General features: G+C 62.9%; 1 protein-coding gene across 3 annotated transcripts; it reads right to left on the bottom strand.

Moving 5' to 3' along the window:
- Nucleotides 1–2,460: 2,460 nt before the first annotated feature.
- On the bottom strand, nt 2,461–14,955 carry LOC125640286 (uncharacterized). 3 transcript variants are annotated; one of them, XM_048858701.2, is made up of 8 exons: nt 14,630–14,955; nt 13,695–13,786; nt 11,237–12,603; nt 8,161–8,313; nt 6,251–6,392; nt 5,495–5,631; nt 3,599–3,700; nt 2,461–3,359 (listed from the first exon to the last, which is right to left on the bottom strand). In XM_048858701.2, exons 3-8 carry the CDS (start codon nt 12,533–12,535, stop codon nt 3,243–3,245), a joined length of 1,950 nt encoding a protein of 649 aa, XP_048714658.2. In that variant the 5' UTR covers nt 12,536–12,603; nt 13,695–13,786; nt 14,630–14,955; the 3' UTR covers nt 2,461–3,242. The 3 variants fall into 3 exon arrangements, with proteins under 3 accessions (XP_048714658.2, XP_048714657.2, XP_048714659.2); XM_048858700.2 differs by lacking the exon at nt 14,630–14,955 and having other exon boundaries at nt 13,628–13,709; XM_048858702.2 differs by lacking the exons at nt 2,461–3,359; nt 5,495–5,631; nt 14,630–14,955 and having other exon boundaries at nt 3,605–3,700; nt 13,628–13,709.
- Between the last annotated feature and the right edge of the window lie 991 nt (nt 14,956–15,946).

The following is a 15,946-nucleotide window of genomic DNA, read 5'->3' on the forward strand; positions in this document are numbered from 1 at the left end:
TCCCCCGGCGGCTAACTGGACCTGGAGAATTAGGTGCCAAAACCCATGGGAAGACGGGCAGCTTTGAAAGCCCCAGCCAGTGCCCTATGCCCTGCCTGCCGTACCACTTCACTGGGCTTTGGATCAGGTACGTAGAAACAGGCATCCCGAGACCAGCAGTTCCCCTCTACCCAGGGCCTGTGCTCTGTGTGTCCCTGAGGGGTGAGTGTACGCGGACCAGATGTCCCGATTTTATAGGGACAGTCCTGATTTTTGGGTCTTTTTCTTATATAGGCTCCTATTACCCCCCACCCCGTCCCGATTTTTCACATTTGCTGTCTGGTCACCCTAGGTGAGCGACTGAGCACAGAGGGAAGCCAAGGGCACATGCAGGCCGCCGGGGGAGCTGGCTGAGTCCACGAGCTCTCATCCGGTCAGCGTGCTGCTGTGGAAGGGGTCAGCGGGTAGAGGGGTGGGGCTAACGGCCAGGTACTAAAACCCCAAGGGCTGCCGGACTGGGTCAGACCATCTCGTCCAGTAACCTGCCTCTGACAGGGGATGCAGCTTCACAGTGAGCAGAACAGGGAAATTAGGATGAGATCCGCCCCCCCCCCCCCCATCGTCCCCTTCCAGTGGCCAGAGGCCAGGGACAGCCAGAGCACGGGGCTGCGTCCCTGCCCATCCTGGCTAATAGCCATCGATGGACCCGTCCTCCAGGACCTTGGCTAATTCTTCTTTGAGCCCTTTACACTTCTGGCAGGCTCTGAACCCAGCACTTCCCATGGCGGTTTGTTCAGCGGCGGAGCAGCCCCTGTTAGAAACGTGGGCCTTCTTTCCCATTTGAAGGGTCTGACTTCGGCTCCCAGCCCCTGGTTCTTGAAGCTCTGCCTTTGTCTGTGAGATCAGAGAGCCCTTCGGGGGCTGGGATTTCCTCCCATGAAGGGTGTCTACACCGGCGTCAGCTCGCTGGGGCGACGTGAGCGACAGCTAATCCCAGCCCCGGCCAGCGGGCTGGAAACCAACCCCACATGCTGCCCGGAAACAGCTCAGCGGGCTGGTCAGGCCCCCGCTCGCTCTAGATCAGGTCCCAAGCCCGGGTCCCTTCCCCAGTTCCCCACTGCTCGCCCTTAGCTAGGGAGAGCTCGTTTTTGAATTTGTGAGAGGCTCCCAGAGGGCTCAAGGTCCAATTGTGACAGGCGCTGCCCAGTCCCCTAGAGAGATACAGGCCCTGGCCCTCCCCGACTAAACAGACAAGACAAGGGGCGGGAAGGGAAACTGAGGCACAGAGCAGCGTCATGACTTCCCCAGAGCAGCAGCAGTGCCAGGAACGGAACTGACGTTTCCTGCAGCTGGTTCAGGCCCCACATCACCGGACCAGATTCTGCTGCCCTCCCACCCCCCACGTAGCGCCGCTGAAAGCGAGAGACTGACGTGGGTCTTCGCTGGCATACCAGGCTTGTGCTAGGCCCTGGCACTGGGGTGAATTTCACCCACAAGCTCTGGGCGGAGAAAACCTCGCCCATGCCCCGCCCGCTAACCCCGCTAGGAACCCGCAGCCCGTGTCTTGTCCTGGTCGATTCTACCAAGCCTGCTCTCCCCTCCCCGAGGGCTGGTCCAGACACTGAGTCAGGCTGAATGATTAGGGGTCTGGAACATATGAGTTATGAGGAGAGGCTGAGGGAGCTGGGATTGTTTAGCCTGCAGAAGAGAAGAATGAGGGGGAATTTGATAGCTGTTTTCAACTACCTGAAAGGGGGCTCCAAAGAGGATGGCTCTAGACTGTTCTCAATGGTAGCAGATGACAGAACGAGGAGTAATGGTCTCAAGTTGCAGTGGGGGAGGTTTAGATTGGATATTAGGAAAAACTTTTTCACTAGGAGGGTGGTGAAACACTGGAATGCGTTACCTAGGGAGGTGGTAGAATCTCCTTCCTTAGAGGTTTTTAAGGTCAGGCTTGACAAAACCCTGGCTGGGATGATTTAACTGGGAATTGGTCCTGCTTCGAGCAGGGGGTTGGACTAGATGACCTTCTGGGGTCCCTTCCAACCCTTATATTCTATGATTCTATGATTCTATGAACGCCATCGCTCAGGGCTGTGAAAATCATCCCTCTCCGAGCGCTGCAGTTCACCGAGCTAAGCCCCGGCAGAGACACCCCGGGGTTGATAGAAGAATTCCTCCATGGGCAGAGCTCGCGCCTCCCGCCCCGGTCTATTTACCACAGCGAGGGGCGAGCCCATCCCGGCGCCGTGCGACGTGCCCAGGCTGCCGGGGCACCAGTGGACGCTGCCAGTGTAGACACAGCCCCGACCTCAGCCCCCTCCCTTTAAATAACAAGTGCCGGCAAAACGCACGTCTCGGAGAACGGCCGCCGCGGCACCAACCCCAGCGCAGAGGGCACCGCCGTGCAACGCGCCCACGGGAAGAACGGTGAAGTCCCCGTTCACGGGACGGGCCACTCCTCAAAAAGGGAAGCTATCAGAGGGTTCAGCCAAAATATATGTATGTCCAAGGACTATTTTCTGTTGCAGAAGGATACACTTATTACAGAGGTTGGGATGCATGATTATAAAAGTGGGTCCTTGAAGCACCTGCCCATTGCCCTAAGTCCCCGGCCGGCCAGCCTGCGAGCCTGTCCGTTTCCCCTGATCTTACACTGAGCCTCGTTACCTTGTGCTAATTACTGGGGCCACCCAAGGGGCTCTGCATCCTGAAGGCACTTGGCAGGGGGGACCTCAGCCCCCCCTCACAACCCTTCGGCTCCTCGCAGGTAGGAAAGCAGCATTCTCCACAGGGCGGGGATGGGGAAACTGAGGCACAACCGAGGTGACGAGAAAGGTGAAGGCCACAGGTGGAGCCAGGCGCTCTCGGGTCCCAGGCCTGCCTTCTTTGGGAACAGGGATGCTGGAGCGTTCCGCGGGTCCTTGGCCAGGGCTGGGGGGTTTGCCGATGAGCCGGGGGAGTCGGGGCCCATCTGCAGGGTTTGTGGGGCTCCTGCAGCCAAGGGGCCAGCACAAATCCCCTCGGCGCCCCACTGCAATCCGTGTCATTCCTCTCACCTCGCTGAATTCATCGATGGCCCAGCCCAGAGCAGGGCTACCGGTGCCAACCCCCACACCCAGCGCCCGCCCCCCCCGGTGCACCCACCCACCCTGGGATGCCCCTGCCAGCAGCGTCCACAGCTGGATCCCAGCGCTCTGCCTCCAGGCATCCCAGGACGTGCTCATCTCTGGAGGGGGGCAGCTGCGGGGCCTGGGCTCTGCTCACTTGGGGCTGGCCCCAGGGGCGTAGCTGCTCGGCGTGTCGCTGGGCTCCGGACTCTCCTCCTCCTCCAGGTGCTGGCACATGCTGTCCACCAGGGAGTCCAGGCCCGCGAGCCCCTGCAGAGACCCAGACGGGGGGTGAGTTACCAGCACGGGAGGGCCCTGCTCTGCCCCGTCAGGGCGGGGCGGGGGGGGGTTCACTGAGCTCAGCCACCCCCACCGCCTGCTCCTGTCCCCTGCCCTTCCCGAGCCCCCCCCCGTCCCTTCGGGAGACCGTCCCCCAGCCTGAGCCATCCCACCAGTCCCCCGGCCGCCCAGTCCTAGCCCTGGCAGCCGCCCCCCCGTGCCCGGCTTACCTGGTGCTGGGCCAGCAGCGGGCGCAGGCAGGTTTTCATGCTCTTCCGGAAGGCGTAGGGGTCCTCGCTGCTGGACAGGCTGCTGGGGTCAAAGCAGACGCCCTGGAGGCAAGACACGAGTGTGGGGAGGAGGTGAAACCCCACGCGAACCTGCCCCCCTCTCCCAGTCACCCCGGCTCCACCACCATGGCCCTGGGCAACAGATCATAGCTCTGAGCCCCCCGCGCTATTCCCTGCGGCAAAGCACTCCTCAGGGAGTCCCCTGCCTGCCCCCCCAGCACAGCACCCCTAGAGAGCCCCCCGCCTGCCCCCTGCAGCACAGAGCCCCCTAGAGAGCCCCCCGCCTGCCCTCCACAGCACAGCGCCACCTGGAGAGCCCCCCATCTGCCCCCCACAGCACAGCTCCCCTAGAGAGCCCCACCCCCCAGAGCACAGTGCCCCCTAGAGAGCCCCCCCTACCTGCCCCCTGGCAGCACAGTGCCCCCTAGAGAGCCCCCTGCCTGCCCTCCACAGCACAGCGCCCCCTAGAGAGCCCCCCCGCCTGCCCCCGGCAGCACAGGACCCCCCAGGGAGCCCCCCGCCTGCCCCCCACAGCACAGCACCCCCTAGAGAGCCCCACCCCCCAGAGCGCAGTGCCCCCTAGAGAGTCCCCCCCTCCTGCCCCCTGGCAGCACAGCACCCCTCAGGGAGCCCCCGCCCACCACCCTGCAACACAGCGACCCCTAGGGAGCCCCCCGCCTGCCCTCCACAGCACAGCACCCCCTAGGGAGCCCCACCCCCCAGAGCGCAGTGCCCCCTAGAGAGTCCCCCCCACCTGCCCCCTGCAGCACAGTGCCCCCTAGAGAGCCCCCCACCTGCCCCCTGCAGCACAGTGCCCCCTAGAGAGCCCCCCGCCTGCCCCCCGCAGCACAGCGCCCCTAGAGAGCCCCACCCCCCAGAGCACAGTGCCCCCTAGAGAGCCCCCCCTCCTGCCCCCTGGCAGCACAGCACCCCTCAGGGAGCCCCCGCCCACCACCCTGCAACACAGCGACCCCTAGGGAGCCCCCCGCCTGCCCTCCACAGCACAGCACCCCCTAGGGAGCCCCACCCCCCAGAGCGCAGTGCCCCCTAGAGAGTCCCCCCCACCTGCCCCCTGCAGCACAGTGCCCCCTAGAGAGCCCCCCGCCTGCCCCCCGCAGCACAGCGCCCCTAGAGAGCCCCACCCCCCAGAGCACAGTGCCCCCTAGAGAGCCCCCCCTCCTGCCCCCTGGCAGCACAGCACCCCTCAGGGAGCCCCCGCCCACCACCCTGCAGCACAGCGACCCCTAGGAAGCCCCCCGCCTGCCCTCCACAGCACAGCACCCCCTAGGGAGCCCCACCCCCCAGAGCGCAGTGCCCCCTAGAGAGTCCCCCCCACCTGCCCCCTGCAGCACAGTGCCCCCTAGAGAGCCCCCCGCCTGCCCCCCGCAGCACAGCGCCCCTAGAGAGCCCCACCCCCCAGAGCACAGTGCCCCCTAGAGAGCCCCCCCTCCTGCCCCCTGGCAGCACAGCACCCCTCAGGGAGCCCCCGCCCACCACCCTGCAACACAGCGACCCCTAGGGAGCCCCCCGCCTGCCCTCCACAGCACAGCACCCCCTAGGGAGCCCCACCCCCCAGAGCGCAGTGCCCCCTAGAGAGTCCCCCCCACCTGCCCCCCACAGTACAGTGTGCCCCAGAGAGCCCCCCCTGCAGACCAGCGCCCCCAAGGCAGCCCATCCACCCATCTCCAGCAGCACGGCGCCCCCTGGGGAGCCCCCCAACCCCTCCTGCAGCACAGCGCCCCCTGCTGCAGGGGAAGGAGCCGGGGGATGGGCTGTGGCAAGCCCCCTGCACAGAGAGCAGCGGGTGTGACGGCCCCGGCAGAGAGTGGGCCCCACCTGGGCCGTGTAGATCGAGGCCGCGCCGACGTCCCCGGGGTGGAAGTGGTGGCGTTTGCAGAAGCTCAGGAAGCTCAGCACCTGCTGCAGGGCTCGAGCTCCCTGCAGGCTGGGCCCCTCGGGTGGCCGCCCCACAGCTGAGGAGGGCAGAGGAGACAGATCAGCGACCGGGACCCTGCAGCCCCAGGGCGACCGTCCCAGAGAACGACCCTCCCTCTCCTGGGACCAGGCAGCTGCCAGCGGCCACCAGAGAACGTGCCCGGCCAGCACCCACGGGTCAGACTCGGGGACCAGAAATGCCGCAAGTGACCCAGCAGGACCAACCAGCCCCAGCTCCCAGCCCCAGGGCCCTCTAGGGAGCCGCTGGCACTGGGCAACCTGCAGGAGGAAAGGGGCTGCCCAGAGACGCGCCACTCGGCTGGGATCCTGCCCCGCACGCCTGGGAGCCCAGGGGGGCCCACTAGCCCATATCCCGCCTCTGGGAGCCACTAGGCACTCAGGCCCTCGCTTGCCTCTCCGGCGTTTCAGGCTTTTCCAGAGCCAGACCCTGGCCGGGCTGGGGGGCAGACGGGCCAGGGCCTCCCCAAGGCTATTCCAGCCTGACCTGGGCCAGGGGCTGGGGATCTCGGCGCTCGCCTGCCTCCCGCCCCTCTATTAACGGGACGCCGGCGGGAACCTCTCCGCTGCAGCCTGGTGCCCTGCGGGCGCCCACGGGCTGCCCCCGGCTAACCCCCCCGTGCCCAGCCGGGCGCTCACCGTGCACGTCCCTGTCCTCCATGAGGTAGAGGATGGAGCCGTTGCGGTCATACAGGACAGCGTAGGGCACCAGCAGCCTGGGGTGAGGGGGCAGGAACAGGAAATTGTGTAACATCTTCCTCCAGTCGGAGACCACGGGCACCTGGCAAACAGAGGAGAAGCTGAGGCTGTGTCCTGGGCCCCAACCAGCATCAGCTGGGGCCCCTCAGTCCCGGGCTCCCCCCCCCCCCACAGCTCTGCCGGGGCCCCTCACTCCGGACCCGCAGCCCCTGCCAGCCCAGCCCTGGGCTCCCCCCTCCCCGTGCTCTGCCGGGGCCCCTCACTCCCGACCCGCAGCCCCTGCCAGCCCAGCCCTGGCCTTCCCCCACCACAGCTCTGATGGGGCCCCTCACTCCCAACCCGCAGCCCTGGGCTCCCCCCGTCACAACCCCTGACTGCCGACCTCCAGGATACACAGAGGTGTGTGGTTTGCAGGCTCCTCGGGGCAGGGAGCCCGTCTCTGTCTGCATTCCCTACAGCCCTGAGAACAGGGGTGCAAATGCCCATTCCTGGCCTTTCCCTCCCCAAACACGCCTCGGCTCTGGACCGAGGACACCCCACTCCGACCCCCTCGTTTGGGCCAGGCCCTGGGGTCAGCTGCCAGGTCTGGCTGAGCCGTTGCGAGCCCGGAAAAGCCGAAGCTGGCTCTTCCCCGGAGCTAAATCTGGTGCCGGTTTCCAGAGGCCGCTGTCGACGGCCATCAATAGAGCTCGGTTAATTAATTTGATGGGAACAGCAGGGACCACACTTTGCATTTAGTGAAGTTCCGAGAACTTCCAACCTCATCTTCATAATTGGCCTCATAAATTTGAGGAAAGAGAGAAATCAGCAAAGCAGGAGGAGGGAGAGGAGGAGAGAGGAACCGCTGCGCGCTGCAGATAAGAGAAGTGGCTCCATTTGGCTTCCTTATTTAATTTTATTGCACAGATCCATCTTCCCCCTCCCTCCGCCAGCCCCCACGCTCCCTGCTGGATTGACCTAATCATGATAAATTCAGATTCATTTCCCCGCCTGCACCGGCGGGGGGAGCACGCTCGTTACGCCCGCCCGGCCGCCACCCCATTAGCTCCTGCAAATATTTACTCATGAATATTAAGCTCTGCTATTAACATGCAAAACCCGCTGACGCCCCCTCTCCCCCCCACACAGCTCCTGGTGTCCTCCCAGGTCTCCCGTGCTGCGCCGGGTGCCAGGCAGGTGTGATTAACCATTGAAATGCTTGGAGGAGCCGGTGATTAAAGCTCAGCGCTCCCTGGGGATGGGGAGCAGAGACGGCGCGGGGGGTCCGTGTGGCTCAGGCCCTGGGAGGTGCTGAGGAGAGGCTCAGACACTCTGTGTCGCCCTAACCCACGATCAACCCAATGGCCTAATGGTTAGTGCTGGGCTGGATGGGCCCCACTGCTATTCCTGCCCCTGGCTCCCTCTCATAGCCCCGGGGGCTGAGGGTCAGGAGTGAGGGGCACCGGCAGAGCTGGGGGGAGCCCAGAGCTGGGCTAGAAGGGGGCTGTGGGTCAGGAGTGAGGGGCACCGGCAGAGCTGGGGGACGTTCCCAGCTCCAGGACCTTCCACTCCATTTTCAGCTGCTGCAACATTTGGTTCATTTTTAATTTTCAGGACCATCAGATTCACAGCCAGTGAGGGGGGACCCCTTCCCGGGAAGCAGGAGCCAGGAGGTTGTCGAATGACAGTGCATTAGAGCCATGTAATGTCCTCATCGCTCACCGTGGGCCGCTCTCCCAGTTCTCCTCCCACCACGCAGCCCCGCAGAAGCCAACGTGGGACTGTCCCCGGCTGGCCAGAGCGGGCCCAGCCCAGGCCCCCTCTCCAGGGCTCTCTGGGGCTCCGGACTGGGCAGTTCCTTGGCCACGTACCTTTTTCATCAGCATGCTTTCCCCGGTGACCCGGTCCCGCGCTCGGAACCAGCGATCTGCCAGCTTCTCCGTGACATAGAACTGGCGGCCCAGAGCATAGTACAGGAAGAGGCTGGAGTTGGGCAGGGTCGTGGCCAGCTTCCGCCCATCCCGCTGTAAAGGAAAAGGCATTTTAATTAACATAAGAACGGCCAGACTGGGTCAGATCCAAGGTCCATCTAGCCCAGTATCCTGTCTGCCGACAGTGGCCAGTGGCAGGTGCCCCAGAGGGAATGAACAGAACAGGGAATCATCCAGTGATCCATCCCCTGTCGCCCATTCCCAGCTTCTGGCAAACAGAGGCTAGGGACACCATCCCTGACCATCCTGGCTAATAGCCATTGATGGACCTATCCTCCATGAACTTATCTAGTTGTTTTTTAAACCCTGTTATAGTTTTGGCCTTCACAACATCCTCTGGCAAGGAGTTCCACAGATTGACTGTGCATTGTATGAAGAAATACTTCCTTTTATTTGTTTTAAACCTGCTGCCTGTTAATTTCATTGGGTGACCCCTAGTTCTTGTGTTATGAGAAGGAATAAATAACACTTCCTTATTTACTTTCTCTACACCAGTCATGATTTTATAGCCCTCTATCATATCCCCCCTTAGTCGTCTTTTTTCCAAATTGAACAATCCCAGTCTTATTAATCTCTCCTCATACGGCAGCCGTTCCAGACCCCTCACCATTTTTGTTGCCCTTTTCTGAACCTTTTCAAATTCCAATATAATTTTTTTGAGATGGGGTGACCACATTTGCCTGCAGTATTCAAGCTGTGGGTGTACCAGGGATTTATACAGAGGCAATATGATAGTCTCTGTCTGATTATCTATCCCTTTCCTAACGATTCCCAACATTCTGGTTGCTTTTTTGATGCCGCTGCACACTGAGTGGATGTTTTCAGAGAACTATCCACAAGGACTCCAAGGTCTCTTTCTTGAGTGGTAACACCTAATTTAGACCCCATCATTTTACATGTATAATTGGGATGATGTTTTCCGATGTGCATCACTTTGCATTTATCAACATTGAATTTCATCTGCCATTTTGTTGCCTAGTCACCCAGGTTTGAGATAGCCTTTTGTAGCTCTTCGCAGTCTGCCTGGGACTTAACTACCTTGAGTAGTTTTGTACCATCTGCAAATTTTGCCACCTCACTGTTTACCCCTTTTTCCAGATCATTTATGAATATGCTGAATAGGACTGGGCGCAGGACAGAAGGGGGGACACCACTATTTACCTCTCTCCAGTTTGAAAACTGACCATTTATTCCTACCCTTTGTTTCCTATCTTTTAACCAGTCACTGAGCGATGAGAGGGTCTTCCATCTTAGCCCACGACAGTTTACTTTGCTTAAGAGCCTTGTTAAAAGCTTTCTGAAAGAGCAAGTCCACCATATAGACTGGATGGCATTTGCCAGGATAGCGACCCCCACCCCCAACCCCTACAGCTGGCTGCATTCTCCGTTCCTAGATGTCGACATTTAGCCACATTCAAATACATATTGTTTGCTTATACCCAGCTCGCCCTGTGTCAGGGACCTGTCCTCTCCATTACTTCCCACTCCCCCAGTTCGTGTGTGTTGTCTGCAAACGTTACCAGGGAAGATTTTCGGTTTCCTTCCAGGTGACTGATCAGAATGGTAAGAGGTGTAGGGCCAAGAACCGACCGTGGCGGGATTCCTCCAGAAACACCCCCGCTCAATGATGATTCCCCGTTTACATTTTGAGACCCATCAGCCAGTGATTAATCCATGTCCTGTGGCCATGTTAATTTGATAGCGTGCTAGTTTTTTCAGCAAAATATCATGCGGTACCAAGTCAAGCGCCTGACATGACCTTTGGGGGTGAAAGGAAACACAAGGTAGCCGGGAACCACCAGGGAGGGCCTTGCATCAAGCCGCCTAGAGGTACGTGAACCTCACGGAGAGATCAGGCTTCAGGGCATAAACCTGCAGGGTCAGGAAGGAATTTTGACAGCAGCTGTACAGTTAACCAGGTGCATTATGGGGATTTGGCCTGACTGTGGGTCATAGGTGTAATGCTGGCAGACCAGGCCCGAGCTCACCTGGGCACTGGCAAATACACAGCCAGAGCCCGGCTCACCTGTGGGTTAATCCTGCTAACACAGGTATTCCATTGATCAGCAGCTGTGGTGTGAGTCTCTGTGGAAAGGGGCATTAACCAGAGTGAAGAACTGCGGAGGGCCCAGGAGCTCTGGGGCTGGAGAGCGTCTCAGAGGGCGGGTTACCGCCCTGCCTGTCCACACCCAGAGTGCTATGTGCAAACGCTGGCTCAAGCTCAAGGGGAAACAACGGGGGTAAGGACATAGGAGCTGCCAGGCTGGGTCAGACCAACGGTCCATCTAGCCCAGTGTCCTGTCCTCAGTACCCTGACCGCGGCCGGCACCAGCTGCTCCAGAGGGAATGGCGAGAACAGGGCAGTGATCGAGTGGAGGGAGCTGGCTAGCTGCTCTTCGGGACCATCAGGGAAACCGGTTGGAGGCTTGGCGTGAGCAGCAGGCTGCCTTTAAAAAAGTGCAGGACTAGAATTGCCGGGGGCTGTGGGTTGGGATGGGGGCACCGGTGAGGAGGGGGAGAGGGAGGCTGTGGGTCGGGATCAAAGGGTATCGCAGAGCTGTGGAGCGGGGGGAGTATAGGGCTGGGATAGCCGGATGGGGGGTGGGGGCTTCAAACCAATAATCTCACTGAATCAAGGACTGTCCTTGCCTAGCTGTGTACCGCACCTGGCACATTTGGGACACTCCTGTAATCCTGGGGTTCTCAACTTTTTCCATAACAGGACCCCTCCCATTTAGCCAAGACCCCCACCCCCCATAGCAGTAGGGGATGCCCTGGCAAAGAACCCCTACTGGGGGTCACAGTTACTAGCAGGTTCGGGGACACAGGGCAGCAGCCGGCTGTGGGCACGTGGGAGAGGGGCTGAACCTGAGACAGGTTCCTCGCTCGCTCAGCTCCCTGCCGGGCAGCAGTGACTCCCGAGACGGGCACCTGCCGGCGAGCTGTCGGCACTCACCATGGGCAGCACGGCCAGCCCCAGCGCCGGGTGCTCCTCCACTCGCCCCAAGACCAGGCCGGAATCCAGGAGCGAGAAGCAGCCGCCCTCAACGTCCAGGAACGTCCGTCTCAGCTTCTCCAGGAGGGACAGGCCACAGGCCTTGGTGAGCCTCCCGTAGGCGTCCTCCACGGACATCTTAGTGGGAGCACTCGCACCCGCGGGCCCCAGGTCCCCGATTCTCTGGGCCTGGCTGGCCGGCTCCTGGGAGACGGGCTTGCTGCTCTGACGGTCCGGGCTGACCGAGCAAACAGAACTGCCGGTGCCCGGCCGCCTCCCCAGCTCGGTGCCCCGGGGCCGTCTCGTAACCGCGCCCTCCTCTGTCCCGCCAGGACGTTCCGGCAGCAGCTCCTCTCCCGGTGGGTGTGCTGAGACGGGGTCTGGCTCAGGGGGGGCGCCCGGGGCCAGCCCGCTCCCCGCAGGATGGGGGATGTCCCGTGCCCCTTCCCGGCTGATCACCGGCTCCCTCGCACCCTCGCTCAGCGCGATGCTGCCGTCCCACCGCGGCTCGGCTGCCGGTTCCGACGCCATGGGGTCAAGCCTACAGCCTGTGCCCTCGGCCCGGCGTGCGCCCGCCCTGCCCGCCGAGAGGCCGAGAGCTGCGCTGGGAGGGACGCCTGTACAGCCCTGCTCTTCCTGGAGAACACGGTGACTCTCGGGCGGAGACACATCCCGTCCCGGCTGCATGGAGCAGAGCCGAGCTTCAGCCCAGGGGGAGCAGTCTTCTGGGATGGGGGGCTTCTCCAAGGCCAAGGGGGGAGCCGTCCCGTCCTCCAGCCCTGGCTTGGTCTCTGGGCCTTCCCAGAGCTCTAGATCCAGGACTTTGAGGCCCCTGCACCTCCCTGGCTCTCCCCCAGGCCCGCTGCCCAGCCTGGCCGTCCCGGCGGGCAGCTTGCCGTGCTGCAGGGTCAGGCGGGGGTCTCGGTGAGGGGGCGCAGAGTTGGTCCCGAAGCTGAACGGCAGGGTGGACTGGCCAAAGCCCTTTCCCGGGCAGGTCCCCGGGGGCAGCTTGGGGTAGGGGGTGTTCCAGAGCCGGCAGCCGGCACCGGGCTGGGCTCCCGTCTGCAGCTTAGCGAGGCCACAGCAGCGGCAGCCGGTGGGAGGGGGGGGACCCTCGTAGCCCGGTGCGGGCAGCGCCCCCGTCTCGCTGACGGCCGTCTTGATGGCGTGCTGATGGCTCCGCGTCCCCCCCGAAGGCAGCAGCGCGGCGGTGAGGTCGATGTCGGTCTCCGTGGTGATGGGGGACCCGGTGCGCTGCATGGTGACCCCGCACAGATGATGGCTCCCCGGCAGGAACAGCTGCTGGGCCCCTGCCCTCGGGTCCGGCCCTGGGAGGAGACAAAGGACAGCGGTGTCAGGCGCAGGCCTCTGGGCCAGCTAGTCGCTGGGCCTGTGGGTGCAACGCGCTCCCCGGCTCGGATCCAGCCCCAGGGCCCGTCACTGACCCGTTCCCTGAGCAGATCTCCCCAGCCTGGGGCCGAGGAGAGACAAGGGGAAGTTCAGGGTCTGTTCCCACCCCAGGCAGGCTCCCAGCCCATCCTGGATCCAGGTCTGGGCATGCTGTGGATTCTCAGTCGCGTAGCAGGGGCTTTCCACTGCTCCCTGGGTGTCCCGCGTGGGCGGGTGCTGGGTGGGCCACCTACCCCGGCCGGCCCTGCAGCGACGCCTCTAGGGCGAGGGGGGTTGGGGCCCCAGCCCCATTCAGTCCTCGGGCCCCTCTTGGGTCGCCAGTAAGGGGTCTGGTTAGTGCCCAGCGTGGGGGCTGTTTGTACGTGGACATCCATCCCCCCAGAACCGGGCTGAGCCCGACCCGCTTGGCACAGGTCACCGCTGGCGGTCCCCCTATCCGGTAACCCGCAGAATGTGATGCTATCTCCTGGCTGGCCTGGAGGCTGGAGGGGGCTGATCGGCGGGGAGCTGGCAGGCGATCAGGCCTCTAGAACTGGCTGCAAAGAGCCAGTAGCCTCGGGGGCTTTGACTCTGGTGCGTTTCCAAGCCCTGCTTCAGTGAGGGAATTCCACAAGCCTCGTCCGCACACGGACTTGGCAGAGCGGCCACAAGAGGGTGCTGTTCTCACGCCGATGCTCACGGGCTGGAGGAGCTGGCCACGGTTTGCCATGGCCCCTATACGGGGAGTCAATGGGACAGCACCATAGCCAAGGCTGGAAGCCCGAGGGGCCAGGCAGGGCCTGGGGACCCCCGCTGCCTGCCTCAGCCCTGTCCTAACGCTTTCAAGAACGGGTGAGCTTCTGCGCCGCAGGGCCCCGCTGCCACCCTGGCTGCGAGCTTCCTCCCCGCAGTGCCCTGCCAGTAGCAGGGTCAGTCCCCTCCCAGGGGCTGAGTCTCCGTTACCTGTGACCTGTCCCTGCCTCTCCATCGCTCACTCTGTTCTCAGAGTTTTCCCCACTCAGGAACTTACTGGATTCTCCCCAACCTCAATGGCGCCCGGGATCTGCCCCACGAGCCCCGCACGGACACACGCTCACGGCTGGGCACCAATCCGGGGGTCAGCTGCAGAGAAAGGGGAGTGTCAGTGTGGGAGACGGATCCTGAGGGGCGGGTGCTCTGCACCCTGTACGCTCCCTCAGCCAGCACAGATGGGGCTCTAGGCCTGGCATGAGCAAGGCCTCAATCCTGCCCACCAGAGCAGGGCCCAAGCCCGATCCAACCACCCGCTGTGAGCTCCCTGGCAGCAGTGCCCTGTCAATGCCCCGCCACTCCCCAGCTCAGGCCCCTTTTCCAGAAGGCCTAGATGGGACCCTGCCTAAGGCTCCTCTGGCTCTGGTTCCAGCCTGATGGGATGTGCCTGAGAATGCCCCCCCCCCTCCGCCCTCCGCACACACACGGTGCCTATCCTCACAACCAAGTGTTCAGAGAAGCATCCGAATCCAAGCCCCACGCCCCAGACCGGCTGCACCAGAGCCTCACTGCCCCTTCCCCTGCACGGTTACCCAGGATCACTATCAGCCCCTGAACACCCCATCAGTGCCAATGTGACCACCCCAGTACCCCAGGCTGCCGAGCAGAGCCCCATCAGAACTCTGATCCCCTCCTGCACAGGCCCCGATCCCAAAGAGAATCCCCATCAGCTGTTGGCAGTACATGGCCAATGACACACAGCACAGTGGCTCCAGCTCCATCCAGCAGAGGGCAGTGGCTGCACAGCACCCTGGGTGGCTTATTGCCACATTCTCCCCCACACCTAGAGACAGCACTTTGCTGTTTTCCCACCCAAGCGCACAGCCCCAGATCCAACCCCCCTACCCCACCCTCCACCCCCAAACTCTGGTGCCGGAGCCTGCCGCACAGATCCAAGGGCCTGCATGAAACCCCCACCCGGGCAAGGCCCGTTACCTTGGCCTCAGATCCTCCGGCCTACGTTCCGCAGCCCAAGCCCGAGCGCACCGACTCTGCGACAGCCACCCCAGCTTCCTTCCTCTCCACCCTGCCACGGAACAGCCACAGCGAGACGGAGAGGGGAGGAAGCGCAGCTGCCAGACCCTAGACGAGCAGCCCTGGCTGGACGCCGCCCCACAGAGCCTGACCCGCAGTGGCCTGTCCAACCCACAACGAACTCCAAGCTGGGGAAGCCGCCCGTCCCAGGGGATCTAACCAGCTGTGGGACATCGGTGCCAACCAAGGCCAGCCAGAGCAAGCCCCAGTCAGATGGAAAGCGAAAGCAGCTCCCTCCCATACGCATGTGCAGCCAACTCCGGAGGCTGGGCTTTGCCAGCTGCCCTGGCTGTGTGCCCAGCACCAGCCCACGGCTTGTTAAGGGCCCAGGGCGGCTGCGTGGGCAGTGTCAGGTGGACGGGGTCGGTTTGCCGATAGCTCCACCGGTAGTGGGATGGGGTCCTCATGGGTTAGTGCCCCCCTGGGGTTGGCAGAGGCCGGGACTGGTGCTCCGGTGGTTTTCGGCACCAAACCCACAGCGACGTGAGCATCACGTCTGCTGCCCAACCGTGATCCTGACTCCAGAAGGGGCTTCCCGGAGGATCTCACCTCTCCCGGCCCCTCGCACAACCTCGGCCCAGAACACTCCTTTCCACCAGAGACCGGCACCAGCCACCGAACCGGGGGTGGGTTCAGAACACCCGGAACCGCAGGGTCATTGTCCGGGGGCGTCTGGGAAAGGGGGATCCAGACCTCTCGACCTCTATGAAGCAACGACACAGACGAGTTTTGAGCTCAGCTTCTGCGGCAGCAGCCCAGAGAGCAAGGTGACGGACCCTTTAGCAATGCCTCAGCAGGGTTGGGAGCCCAGGCCTGTTTCTGCCCAGACCGCCCCCGTGGCACGACAGGGGCCCAGAAAGGCTGTGAGCATCGCCTCTCTAGCAGGTTGGTGTCTTCTCCCAGAGGGGTCCGGCCCAGAAAGTGAACTCAGGCGACGTTGCCTGGCTCTTCTGGTCCCAGGGGGTGGACGGGCTGAAATCCTCCTCCCTGCACGCCGCACAGCCGCCCCGGGGGTGAAGCGGGGAGTCGACGAGGAGCGAGGTGTGAGATTGGCCCAGGGCGGGACAGGCTCATTAGCGAGGTTACAGCAAACTCGGAACGGGCCCCGGCGCCAGCATCGCATGGAGTGGCCCAAAGCGCTGGGCACAGAGCGCCGGCTGTCCTCGTGCCCGGAGTCACCCCAGTGACCGGGGGCTAGTCCCCCGCAGGGAACCAGGA

Source organism: Caretta caretta, chromosome 7 (genome assembly GCF_965140235.1).
Source record: "Caretta caretta isolate rCarCar2 chromosome 7, rCarCar1.hap1, whole genome shotgun sequence".
In the NCBI taxonomy this organism is placed as follows: domain Eukaryota; kingdom Metazoa; phylum Chordata; order Testudines; family Cheloniidae; genus Caretta; species Caretta caretta.